Raw genomic sequence first — 13817 nt, 5'->3', positions numbered from 1 at the left:
TTTACAGAGTCTTTGAATCTCAAGAGTTCACTTAATGAACATGGAGATCACGATTAAGACTTAAACATGAGAATCATAGAACAAACTCATTATGTCACAGTGCAGCAAACTGATACTTGGAGGTTTACAACTTTTCGAAAACCAATGAAGACTTTTAAAATCTGAAAATCGTTTTGCAAATGCTTGATGAACAAGGCTTTAAATACGCAAATGATTTGCAAAGTTTTAAAATAAATTCTTTGGAAAGCCTTGAGAAATAAATGAAGCTAAGGCACACTATTTATAATGGATTTGATCACTAAGAAGTACAACTTAGGTTAATTAAATCCGATATAAAATAGGCAGCCTTTGAATGATGGTAAATGTTAGGCTTTAAGCTTGAGGCACAAGTCTTTGATCAAAATCAGAAAACTCTTCCCAAAACACTCAACATGTGACACTTTACCAAATTGGCAAAAAACTTTTCTAGCTTTAAAACTTTGACAAGTTCAACGTACCATTTTGGTAAAAGGTAAATGCACAAATCTAGAGGTTTTATCAAAGGAGATTAGTCACTTAAAATTTCATATTTGTTTTCAAACTCTGAAGATTCAAATATTAAAGCTTTGAGAATATGAAATTTGTAAAGATTTTAACACTTAAACTTTTCGTATAAACATTCCTCCATACGGTAGTATCAGAAACCACATGCAGTGCACTGTTGCATTGTTTTGCAGCCACTTGACGAAAATGAGAATGTTACACTTACTCTTACAATTTTCGACTAAGGTAGGATCATATCATTGTCTTGACTTCTTGTTGGCTTCATCTTGATTATGTTATACCTCCTTGAGAGTCTATTTGATTGCTTCAATCACTAAATATTTGTAACTAAGAACAAATAATCAAATAATAAGGAGACTTGGCATCATCAACCAAGTGTGTTCTAAATAGGAGCCGATACCAAAGCTTGCTTCAACCTAAGAAATGACTCAAGACAAAGTTCATTAAATTCAAATGCTGCATCCTTGAGGACAAGTGAGGTTAACGGCTTGGCTATTTTTGAAAAGTCTTTGATGAACCGCCTATAAAAGCCGGCATGGCCAAGAAAGCTTCTCACTCCCTTCAGATTTGTAGGAGGTGATATTCCATGACCGCTACTTTGGCTCCATTAACCTCAATGCCCCGCTTGGAGATTATTTAACCAAGCACAATTTCTTCTTCAACCATGAAATGACATTTTTTCCAATTTAAAACCAAATTGTACTCTTCACATGTCCTCAAAACATTAGTCAAATTCACAAGGCTATGATCAAAGGAGTCTCCATACACCTTTGGAAGGTCCCGGGTGCATTACACAACCCAAATGGCATTCTCCGGTAAGCATACACTTCTATGGGGCACGTAAATGTTGTTTTCTCTTGGTCCTCCGGATGGATGGCTTGGGATTTGGAAGAATCCGGAGTAGCCATGAAGAAAACAATAGTAGGCGTGCCCCACAAGCCTTTCTAGCATTTGGTCGATAAAGGGGATGCGGATGTGGTCCTTGAGGGTAGCGGCATTTAGTTTTCTATAATCAATGCACATCCGCCACCCGGTCACCGGACGAGTAGGCATGTGATTCCCATCCTATTGTTCCACCATAGTGACCCCACCTTTCTTGGGCACTATATGGACGGGACTCACCCACTTACTATCCGTGATTTGGTAAATAATCCCCGCTTCTAGCAATTTTAAAACCTCATTTTTCACAACTTCGGCCATTTTGGGGTTTATTCTCCTTAGAACTTCAACCTTTGGTTGACTTCCTTTCTCTAGAACAATTCTATGCATGCACAAGTTTGGACTTAGTCCCTTGATATTCACGGGATAAGACTCCCCCTCACCAAGAAAGGCATACTTGAGTGAGGGAGGTAAAGGCTTGAGTTGTACCTTTGGAGGGAGTAGTCCCTCCACCTTCTTCATGAGTTCATCATCTACCACATGATCTTATTCCATCTCTTCATCATAAAGAGAGATTTGAAAAGCTTCCTTCATCTCCGACTCTTCCCGAGCCACCAATTCCACTACTTCATCAATTACTTCTATAGTACACATTCTCTCAACTTTGGGACCTGTCATCAAATTTGGAAGATTAAATTCGACATTGTCACCCTCAATCCGGTAGGTTAGCCGCCCATTTCTCACATCAATTAGTACTCCTCCGGTAGCCAAGAATGGCCTACCTAGGATAATAGGGGTATGGCTATCCTCCAGGATGTCAAGGACAACAAAATCGGTCGGGATTAAATGCTTTCCAACTTTGACGGGTATGTCTTCAAGCACCCCCCAAAGAGCGCTTGACAGACTTATCCGCCAATTGGAGGGTCATGGTAGTAGGAGCAAGACTATGAATACCAATTTTCTTTGCAACTTTAAGAGGAATAACACTCACACTTGCTCCGAAGTCACAAAGAGCTCGTGATATCAAGACACCACCAACCACACAAGGAATTGAAAAGCTTCCCGGGTCATAAAGTTTAATGGGCATCTTGTTAAGGATATTAACACTACATGCTTCTTCCATTGCCACAATTTCTTGGTCACCCAAGACTCTTTTATTAGTCAAGATGTCCTTTAAAAATTTTGTGTAAGTTAGCATGTTCAAAATCACTTTGGTAAAGGGTAGGGTTACTTCAAGTTTCCCTAGCATGTCACAAAACTTGGCATACTTGAAGTTTTAACTACTCTTTATTGCTCTTGAGGGGTAAGGAATATGGGTGACAAGTTAAGAATCGGAGTGTACCTTTGGAGGGTTTGATTTCTTTGTTACCTTTGTGGTGGGTTGCAAGAGCACTTCTTCGGTAGCATCTTCACCCACTTCCTCCTCATAAGGAAGATCCTCAACTAAACCATAAACTTCATTTCCCACTTGTATTTCCCTACTTTAAAACACTTCACTTGTTTTCTTCCCTTTCTTTGCTTCACTCATCCTTGCCGATGGTGTCATTGGTGGGCTTTCCCTTCCACCATTCATTTCCATCCTTTTTCTGTTAGGATCCACATCAACTTCAACTTTAAGGTGTTTGTAAGGGTCTTCAAGCTCTATTCCGCTTCTCAAAACAACCGCATGTGCTTGGTGGCTAGTAGAAGCATATTTGGAGCTTTTCCCTTGAGCTAACAAACCATCGGGTGGTCTATGAGGATTTGCTAGCGCTTGAGAAGCCAATCGAGCCTCCATTTCTCTCGTTTCTTTTTGGTGAGCAATTCTTTGGTTAGTACTTTCTTGTTGACTAGTAATCTTGAAATTAGCCAAGTTTTGGCTATGTTGCATTTGCATGTTCCTCATCATCCTCATAATCTCACTTTGGGAAGTGTCACCCATAGACACTCCATTTCGTTCATCATGCCCACTTTGTTCTTGAATTTCCTAAGGTGGGCATAAGCATCCTCATCGATATTCCCACTGAAATAATCCTTTTCTATCGAGCCAACTTGGGCGGGGTGCATTTCTAAATTGTTTCGGGGCCAAGGGGCCAAAGTTAATTGGGTTACAAGCATCATTATGGTTGGGGTGGTTATGATCACGTAAAGCCGCCATTTATGGTGGTGGGTTTGGTATATGAGGGGGTGGTGATTGTGGTAGAGTATTTGGGAGTAGGAAGTTGTGAAATGGATTTTCTAGTAGGTGCTCAATGGTGTTGTTTGGTTGTAGTTGAGTTGCGGTTTCAATCGTAGGTTGGGTAGGTGAGTTTGCTTGGTCTAAGGTTGCTTGAGGATAATTCCTAACCCTTGCAATGGTCCTAGTCCTTAAGGTTCTAAAGAGCCTCTCGGGGTCGGAGTTAAAGAGCAAATCTTGGTGGTTTCTCCTAGGCATGCAACTTGATAAAACCGTTAAGACTCCTAGTGCTTTTACACACTACGGATAGGCAAAAATCACACTCACTCGACAAGAAACTAGCAAACTACATAAACAAGCAAACAACAAGAAAAGACTAAAGCTAGAACCTTTAACAAACTAATATAACCTAACGCCATCCCCGACAACGGCGCCATTTGATAAGTAGAAATCTTAGTCGTCATTTCCTACTATCAAAATAATTTATAAACTCTGATAAAAGGTAGTATTTATCGGGTGTCGAACACGAGGATGGTGTGGGTTTCTACATAATTCATTCTAGGTCTATTTTAATCGAACAATGAAAGGGTTTGAAGTTTATGAAAGTAGTTTAAGCGACTAAAACGACGATAAAACTAAGGATGTAGACGATTTATATTAAACTAGGGTCTTCGGGTTCCCCTAAGTAGGTAAGTTAAACAAGGGTAAATAAACGGGTTTGGGTAGTGATTAGAATAGGTAAGAAACTCAATCTCTTAGTCTCCCTAAAGATGGACACATAACCATCATTAAGAATCCTATCTCAACTTAATCATGCTATCAAAACACCCTACAAACTTTCATCTATAGAGCATTTAAGCAAACAATGAATAAAGGTGTGAGCTTTCACTCACACACTCCCACAAACACCTTATGTGCATGAACAAGTAGACTAACAATTCTACCCAAAACCCAATAATTAATCCCCCAGTTATTCCATTAAATACCACTTAGGATCCCCCTAAACCCTAGGGGGTCACTACTCACTCATCATTCTTAAGAAATTGTAAACAATTGATGAAACATAAACAAGTAAGATGGAAAACATGATATAATTTATAACAATAACAAAGAGAGAAATAGAAACGTAAACAATTGATGTAAAGACTAGAAAAGATGAGAAATTATACCAACATAAATGAAAGGTTGAGTCTTTGATTAGATAAGAGAAGGAATTCTTCAAAATCTTCTATTACAATCCAATACCCAAATGTAAACTATTGAGTAACACTAAATTAATACTAATTAACTAGAGGATTAATGTTTAATTAAGGAAAGATTAAGGCTTGATTGACAAAGTTTGAAAAAATATTAGGTGCTTGAAAATATCTAGGGTAGTGTGTCCAATGATTTAATGAAGAGGGGTATATATATGATCTCCAAAAATTGGGTTACAAATGAGGTTAGTGGGTAAGAATGCGTGTAGAGAGGTCCTTTACTAGCTGACCGGCTGCCGGTGCCCATACCGACAGCGAGATATTGTCCATTTAATTCAATTCTTGAGTCTTCAATAGCGGGAGGTGTCCCTGTCGGTTGGCCGGTTGCCGGCCTACCGGTAGGGAACACCTTTTTGCCTTCTTTTCTTCATTTTCAAGATCTCCAGGATCTCTCTACCGTGAGGCCAGCTACCGGTACCTCTGCCGGTAGCGAGGTATTTGTCATTTGGCACCAATTTCGTCTTCAAATTTTACTAAGGCATAGGGGGGAGCTCTATGTCGGCTGACCGGTTGCTGGCCTACCGGTAGAGAGTCCTTTCTCATCAAACTCCTCCTCTTTTCCTCCTTGCTTTGACTCGAATCTCTTTCTTTCTCGCTTCATTCATCCAATTCCGGCTTATTCCTACACAAACGAGTAAAATAGTGATAGTACGGGATCAAGGGCACAAAATAGCGAGATAAGGCTCGTGGACCACCTCTAAATGAGCCAAAAAGCAAGGAAATAAAGGGGAAAATGGTACGAAATTGGCATGCATCAGTAGGATCTAGTTCACATCAATCATATACGGAATGTTCATCAAGCAAAGACAGTCTAAAGTGACTAGATCTTCATGACCTAGATGCAACATGCCTCGGGAGAAGTCGAAAAAAAATCAGCGGGCCAAATGAGTAACTAACTCGCCACAAACAATAGTTGACAAAGTCCCATCCCCTATGTTCTGGAAATGCTGAGAGGTCCTAGAGGCTATGTTAAGAACAAAGGGCGTACCACTATCGATATTCAAGTACCCAGCTAAAATGCCCAACTCATCAATGTTGACATTGTTTGACACCTTCCGACAAAAATTGGTGTTACCAACCAAACGGATCCCGAAACGGACCTGGGGGTGGTGTACAAACTAAAAGTTGTTCGAAATATCCCCCAGATAAGTCGGACTAATTTTCTAGGGGGGTTATATGCCCCCTCACAGTACAAACCAAGGTATCCACTAAAAGCGGCTAAAGTCGTTGCAAATTCTTGGTTAAAAAGACGGAAATAAACGCAATTTCCGGCAAGGTCCCTGTCATAGTCTCCTCCAAAGTAGCGGAAAGAACTAAAAAACTCAAGGGTTGGCACAAGATAAGTGTATTCTCGCATAGTGTACATCCCCGACATACCCGTCCCATTCAAAAGGTCAAACACTGACTGATAAACCCCAAAGTAAGTAGACTCTCTCGGTCTAGAAAACGCGTTGGGGTAATATTAGAATGGGTAAGCATAATAAAATGGTCTTTTTGAGCTTATGTCGTAAAATGTACCTTGGGATAGTCAGGTAGACTATCAATGGGCTCAAGAATTACCAAATCAGTATATGGTAATTGTGAAACCAGGCCGCTACTGCTGACCGTCTCGCGCCTCGAAGACTGTCCAACTGCCTGTCTTCTCTTACCTCCGTCCTTTTTGAAACTATCACACAATAAACAATACGTTAGCATTTTTTACAACCAAAAAACCGCACAAAATTGCACAGGCCATTTCCCCAAATCGTCCAAAAAGACGATCCCTAATACCGAAATTAATTGTTTTGAAACATCACAAAGGGTTGATTAAGCATAATAAACACGAACTGGACACAAAAATCAGAAAACCCCCAAATTTGTAAACCCTAATTTCGAAATTAATTGATTGAAAAAAGGTTATAAACTTTGAAACGAAAGGGGAAAGGAGATTTAGTGAAGGGGAAACTTACTTGTGTGAAGTAGGTATATACGGAAATTAGGAGAAAATTACACTAAAAACAAGCAAGAGGATTGAAAAAAAAAAAGAGAGAGAGAAAGGGGAAGACGGTTGTTGTGTTCGTCGATGGCCTACTTCAATTCCCCTTTTTTTTTCTTTTTTTTTTTTGTTTATGAATGAAAGAAAGGAAAAGAAATTTACTTATGTTAACTTCAACAAACACCCGCAGCTTCAAAACAATCGATCGACTGGTGATGTAGTCGATCAGCGTTTTCTCAATAGTCCACATCTGCGCTTTAGTCGATCGACTATTTTCAAAACTGGCACTTTCAGTTTAGTCGATCGACAAGCTTTTTCAGTCGATCGACTTTTGTACCTCGTATATTCAGCGTGTTTTATTCTTGGTGTGTGTGAGAGTCGTAAATTTGACCCACCCTGGAATAATATCTGAAGAATAACCACAAATTTTTGAACAAAGGGTGGATCACGCACGCAATAATTTCATAAACACACGTTAACAAGTACAAAACTATAAGGCAATAAAAACAAACAGACACTAAAAAAGTTCATAAACTAAATTACAAAATGTATACAATTCGGGTTGCCTCCGGTCAGCGCTAGTTTTTAAGGTCCCTCTCGACTCTTGTTACCTCAATCTTCAGGATCAGAAATAGAGTCGAAGTACAGCAACTCGATCACTCCAACAAAGTCATTGGTCCCATAGTAATGCTTCACTTGGTGACCATTTACCTTAAATTTCACTCTCGCGGAGTTCTCTAGCTCAACTGACCCGAATTTAGAAACAGAGGTTACCGTATAAGAGCCAGTCCACCTGGAGTTCAACTTACCGGGAAATAGACAGAGTTGGGCATTGAACAGTAGCACCTTCTCCCGTACATGAAACTCACGTGGTACAATTCGCTTGTCATGCCATCTCTTGGTCTTCTCTTTATAGATACGAGCACTGTGATAGGCGTTGAGCCTAAATTCCTCTAGCTCATCTAACTGCAACAATCGCTTCTCACCACATAATTTAGAATCAAAATTGAGACAACAAATTCCCACCATGCTTTATGTTCTAACTCCACAGGCAAATGACAAGACTTACCATAGACCAAACGATACGACGATGCACCAATCGGTGTCTTAAATACTGTCCTATATGCCCATAAAGTATCATCTATTTTCATGCTAAAATTTTTTCTTGATTTAGACACAACTTTACCTAAAATTTCTTTAAGTTCCCTATTAGAAACTTCTACCTGATCACTAGTTTGAGGATGATACCCCAAACCTCTACGATGTTCTACGCCATATTTGTATAGAAGAGCAGTAAGGTGTTTTTCTTTAAAATGCATACCTCCATCACTGATGACAACTCGAGGGACACCAAAGCGAGAGAACATTACCTTTTTGAAAAGTTGGATAAAAATCTTTGCATCACAATGGACCGAAGCAACGGCCTCTACCCACTTGGACAGGTAATTAACAGCTACTAGAATATACTTGTTGCCTTTGCTACACGGGAATGTACCTTGGTAGTCGATGCCCAAGACATCAAAAACTCCAACCTCTAAAATGCCAACTTGAGGCATTTCATGTCTCCCTGAAATATTTCTCGTCCTCTGACACGCATCACAAGCTAAAACAAAGTCTTTAGCATCTTTAAACATGGATGGCCAATAAAAACCAGAATGAAGTACCTTAGCCACGGTCCTAGAGGGACTGTGGTGACCACCATAGGAGGAAGAATGGCATGTTTTTAGGATATCTTTAGTCACCGTCTGTAAAGACCATCAAACAGATAAGGATCATCCCAAAAGTACTGCTTCACGTCATGAAAGATCCTCTTCCTTTGCTGATATGACAAGTCAGGAGGTAATAAATCACCTACAATAAAATTAGCATAATCAGCATACCAAGGAGTTTCAGCACTAGAAATATCCAATAAAATATCGTCAGGGAATGAGTCATCAATAGGTAAAGAGTCTCCCCCTTCTTGCAATGGTAGGCGTGATAAACGATCAACTACAATATTCCCAGCGCCTTTCTTATCTTTAATCTCCAAAGCAAACTCCTGAAGAAGGAGTATCCATCACAATAATCTTGGATTGGCCTCTTTATTAGAAAATAGGTACCACGGCGCTGCATGGTCAGAAAATACAGTAACTTTCGAACCTAATAAATAAGACCTAAATTTCTCCAGCGCATATACCACAGCTAACAGCTTCTTCTCTGTAGTTGCATATTTCACCTAAACTTCATCCAGAGTTCGGCTCACATAGTAAATAGCACTCAAAGCTTTGTCTTTCTGCTGGCCTAGAACCGCGCCAACTGCATAATCACTAGCATCGCACATAATCTCAAAAGGTAGCTCCTAGTCCGGAAGCTGAATGATCGGTGTTGTAATGAAAGCCTGCTTCAACCTGTTAAAAGCAGTAAGACATTCATCAGTAAAATTAAATGGAGCATCCTTAAGTAACAATTGTGTAAGTGGTTTAGCAATTTTAGAAAAGTCTTTAATAAACGGGCGGTAAAAGCCAGCACGACCAAGAAAACTCCTAACTCCCTTAACATTAACAGGATGAGGCAGTTGCTCAATCACTTGCACCTTTGCTTTATCAACCTGGATACCCTTATCAGATACTAAGTGCCTGTAACACCCCCATTTATTTAGGAGCCTTATCATATGATCGGTACCCTTATCGTATGTTCTTGTTGTTAGTGTTTATTTCTACTCAACCTCGCGGTTGACTGTGTATTCGTGAACACCTGTGATAAACCATAATAGGGAGCAGATTTGACAGGTACTAAAGATTAGCTGACTTGGGAGCTTATGGGAATGCGTGAGGACTTGGACAGTTTACCTAGAAGTCTAGACTATATAGCTTATGAGATCAGTTTATTTATTTCCGCTACGAGTTGTATCTTATTTTATATTAAGTTTTAGTTAAGTAATTTGTAATAAACATATAATCATTAAATTTTAATTAAAGTACTTTGGTTTGTTGTACTTTGTTATTCACTACCTCGGGAAACCGAGATGGTAACAGTTCTATTTATTTGGGAATGTCTAGCTAAAGGCTCCTGAATAAATGGGGGTGTTATAGTGCCCAAGGACAATGCCCTCGTTAACCATGAAATGAGACTTCTCCCAATTTAGCACTAAATTAACCTCAATACATCTCTACAAAGCTTTCTCAAGGTTAGTCAAACAATCATCAAAATCATTACCATAGACGCTGAAATTATCCATAAATACCTCCATAATTGACTCAATATACTCAGTAAATATCACCATCATGCACCTCTGAAAGGTAGCTGGGGCATTACACAATCCAAATAACATTTTGCGATAAGCAAAAACACCATATGGGCAAGTAAAAGTAGTCTTTTCCTAATCGTCAGGATAGATTGGGATATGAAAGAAACCTAAATATCCATCTAAATAGCAGAAAAATTTATGTGAGGCTAATCTCTCTACCATCTGATCAATAAAATGAAGGGGGAAGTGATATTTCTTTGTGGCGGCATTTAACTGTATAATCAATGCACATCCGCCAACCCCTTAGTACTCTAGTTGGTATTAATTCATTTTTCTCATTTTCACCATTGTAGCCCCTTATTTCTTTGGGACTACCTGAATCGGACTTACCCATTTGGAGTTTCCAACGATGTAGATATTACATGCATCAAGTAGCTTCATCACTTCTGCTATAACAATATCCTGCATCTTCGTATTCAACTTTTGTTGACCCTGCTGACAAGGCTTATGTCCTTCTTTAGCTCACTTCTGTGCCTACAAATGTCAGGACTGATGCCCTTAAGGTCAGCCAAACTGTATCCTAAAGCTTTCCTGTTTTTTCTTAAGAACGACCAACAAAGCATAAAGTTGGTTATCATCAAGTTTAGCATTAACAATAACATGATATTGCTCGGAGTCATCTAAGAACACATATTTACGGTGAGAAGGAAGAGGTTTATGCTCTGGTATCTTTACCTCAGCAGCACAACAGGTTTCCATTATAGTATTTACTGTCTTATGTTTCTCAATAGTGAACTCCTTACCTTTTAAAGCAGCTTTCATCGTCCTGTAATCAATATGTACATCATCTGCAAAATCATCAAGAGCTATCAAAGTTTCTAATGGGTCCCCAAGAAGGGATCCCATCCAATAATCAAACATAGATTCATCTACAATGTTTATAGCATAACATGTATCCTCTATCATAGGCCTAACCAGCTTGCTAGACAAATTAAATGTCACCATATCATCCCCTACCTCGAGAGTCAAACGTCCCTGTTTGACATCAATAATAGCCCCTACTGTATGCAAAAATGGTCTACCCAAGATTATAAGAATCTGAGTATCTTCAGCCATATCTAACACAATGAAATCGACATGTATGAAGAATTTACCTATCTTAACAGGGATATCCTCTAACACACCTAAAGGATGCTTAACTGTCTGGTTAGCCATCAGTAGGGTCACGTTGGTAACTTTAAGATGCCTCATATTCAGTTTCTCGCAAACTGAATATGGCATGACACTGACACTGGCACCCAAATCACATAAAGTTTTACTATTACATGAGTGCCTATGGTACAGGGAATGGAAAAACTACCTGGATCCTTCAATTTGGGTGGAGACTTGCTTTGTAGAAGTGCACTACACTCTTCTGTAAAAGCAATGGTCTCCACTTCGTTAAAGCTCTTCTTACGAGTCAGAATATCTTTCATAAATTTAGCATAAGAGGGTACCCGGGTAATTAGCTCGATAAAAGGTACAGTTACCTGAAGATTTTTGACGACCTCCAAGAATTTACCGAATTGTTGCTCGACCTTTGTATTCTTTAGGCGCCCCGGAAAAGGAACCATGATAACGACTAGCGGGTCAGCAGCTTTACTCTTCCCTTTATCAGAATTAGACGCCTTATCAGCAGTAAAAGATGTTCTAATAGCAATAGGCGACGAAACAGCCACTCGGTCAATCAAAATAGTCGTCGACTATTTACTTCAATCGATCGACCAATATTATCTGTCGATCGACTATTTGTCCCAGTCAATCGACTAATCCCAATTTCCTCAATATCCACAACTGCACATTTAGTAGATTCACTAAAATTTCATGTCAATCGACTTTATCCAGGCGTTACAGCAGTTTCGTCAGCATGGTTTTCTTCCGCATCCACTTATAATTCCTCAATTGTGACCTTTTCAGCGTTGTGGGGCATCTCCGGTCCATCATAAGTAAGACCGCTTCAAAGATGAATTGCATTAGCCATGTCATGCGGCTTCTTAGGCTGATACGGCAACGTACCAGGTTGTGTCCTTAAAGTAGATAATTGGGCAATTTGATTATCCAACATCTTATTATGTGCCATTAATTAAGTAATGAGGGCCTCTTGCTTCTGCGAGGCCGCTATCTGTTGCTGTAACATGGCCTTAATGTTAGGCATGTCATTATTCTGATGTTGTTGTTGAGGAGATTGTATGTGTTGACCTCCTTGATTATTCCTCTAATAACCACCCTATGGTTGATTTCCACGATTTTGAGGGATAATGTATGACGAGTTCTGACCTTGCGGCAGTGGTGGAGTAGGATTTAGAACATTCTGTCTTCGGTAAGAAAATTTGGATGCTCTCTAGTCCTTTTATTATAGAAATTTGAGTATAGTGTACCTTGTTTGAAGGACTGAAAAGCGTGGACCTGTTCTATGGCGCTCATACATTCAACTGCACTATGTCCTGCAATACCACATCGCTCACAAGGTATTTCCTATTGGGTCATTCCGTGAATTTTCTGCTGGTTTCCCAAAGACTGAGATGTTTTTAGTTCGGCAATCTGGGCAGTCAATGCCTCTAACTGAGCCGCTACAGATCTATATGATCCACCCCCTCTCGTACTACCTCTGGGATTACCATACATGGTAGTGTGAGTAGAAATTTGATCAATTAGCTTCCAGGCATTGGCATCATTAGAGTTGTCCTGGAATCTCCCGTTGGCTGAAGAATTGAGTAGAGCCCGATGGTCATCATACAGCCCATTGTAGAATTGATTGCAGAGAAACCACTTCTGAAACCCATGTTGAGGGACTGAACGAACCAGTCTATTAAAACGAACCCATGCCTCATTTAAGTCTTCAGTGGGACTTTGTTTGAAGCTAGTGATTTAACTTCTCAGAGCATTTGTCTTCTATGGCGGAAAATATCTCTTGTAGAAAGAAAGAGCTAAATTGTTCCAGTCGGTAACCCCTTGATCTTCTATGTCTAAACCATGCAGCCACTCTGCAACACCGTCTCGCAGAGAGAAAGGAAAAAGCACCTGTTTTACTTGGTCCTGGGTCACCCCAGCAGTCAAGGGTATGGAGTAGCAGTATGTAATGAATCTCTCCATATGTGTAGCATGGTCTTCCGTAGCTCCCCCTCAAAACAAATTTCTCTCTACCAGGTTAATGTAAGATGGTCTAATCTCAAAAATTCCATTGTCTGCCGTAGGGAGTTTGAATCCTTTAGGAATGGACTCAAGGGTGGTGATAGGCTTTGTCGCACACCTAATCAAAGATAAATTTCCCTAGACACAAATAAATGTAGTACAAGGGGTCGAACACAAGGAGACGGGAATTGCGCTATGAAATGCTATGAGTAAAATTCTATAAAGGTCGATTACGATTAGTTGGTTGGATAACTTATAAATAAAAAGGTGTAAATATATATAATAAAAGAGTCTAGGGGAGTCGGGTCACACATGCAATTGTATATAGATGTTCATGTTAAACTCAGAATAGATAACGTTGTTAATTGTTTAGGCTTAAAGACAACCACCTCTCGGTCTTATTGTCAATCATAGACCGGGTCCTAGAGAACTCTCGTTATGACTAGGTCATCCTACTAACACATGCTTAGTCTAATTCGATTCCGTGCCTCTCGACCTATAGAACGAATTAATGAACTTAATCGAGGAATATGGCCACTAAACAAAAATTAATCAAGACGATGCAAACATGTGATAGAAACAATTAGATAATATTACATCAACCTAATTTAA

General features: G+C 39.6%; 2 protein-coding genes across 2 annotated transcripts; both read right to left on the bottom strand.

The window, feature by feature from the left end:
• Positions 1–1968: 1968 nt before the first annotated feature.
• LOC141600878 (uncharacterized) lies at positions 1969–2545 on the bottom strand. Its single transcript, XM_074421137.1, has 2 exons — positions 2305–2545; positions 1969–2204 (listed from the first exon to the last, which is right to left on the bottom strand). Exons 1-2 carry the CDS (start codon positions 2543–2545, stop codon positions 1969–1971), a joined length of 477 nt encoding a protein of 158 aa, XP_074277238.1.
• Positions 2546–10598: 8053 nt separating this feature from the next.
• On the bottom strand, positions 10599–11647 carry LOC141600877 (uncharacterized). Its single transcript, XM_074421136.1, has 2 exons — positions 11395–11647; positions 10599–11302 (listed from the first exon to the last, which is right to left on the bottom strand). The coding sequence occupies exons 1-2, from the start codon at positions 11645–11647 to the stop codon at positions 10599–10601; spliced, it is 957 nt and encodes a 318-aa protein (XP_074277237.1).
• Positions 11648–13817: the final 2170 nt, after the last annotated feature.

This window comes from Silene latifolia, chromosome 9, assembly GCF_048544455.1.
Source record: "Silene latifolia isolate original U9 population chromosome 9, ASM4854445v1, whole genome shotgun sequence".
NCBI lineage: Eukaryota > Viridiplantae > Streptophyta > Magnoliopsida > Caryophyllales > Caryophyllaceae > Silene > Silene latifolia.
Note: the sequence above shows the minus strand (reverse complement) of the source record. Positions and strands in the feature narration are given on the sequence as shown.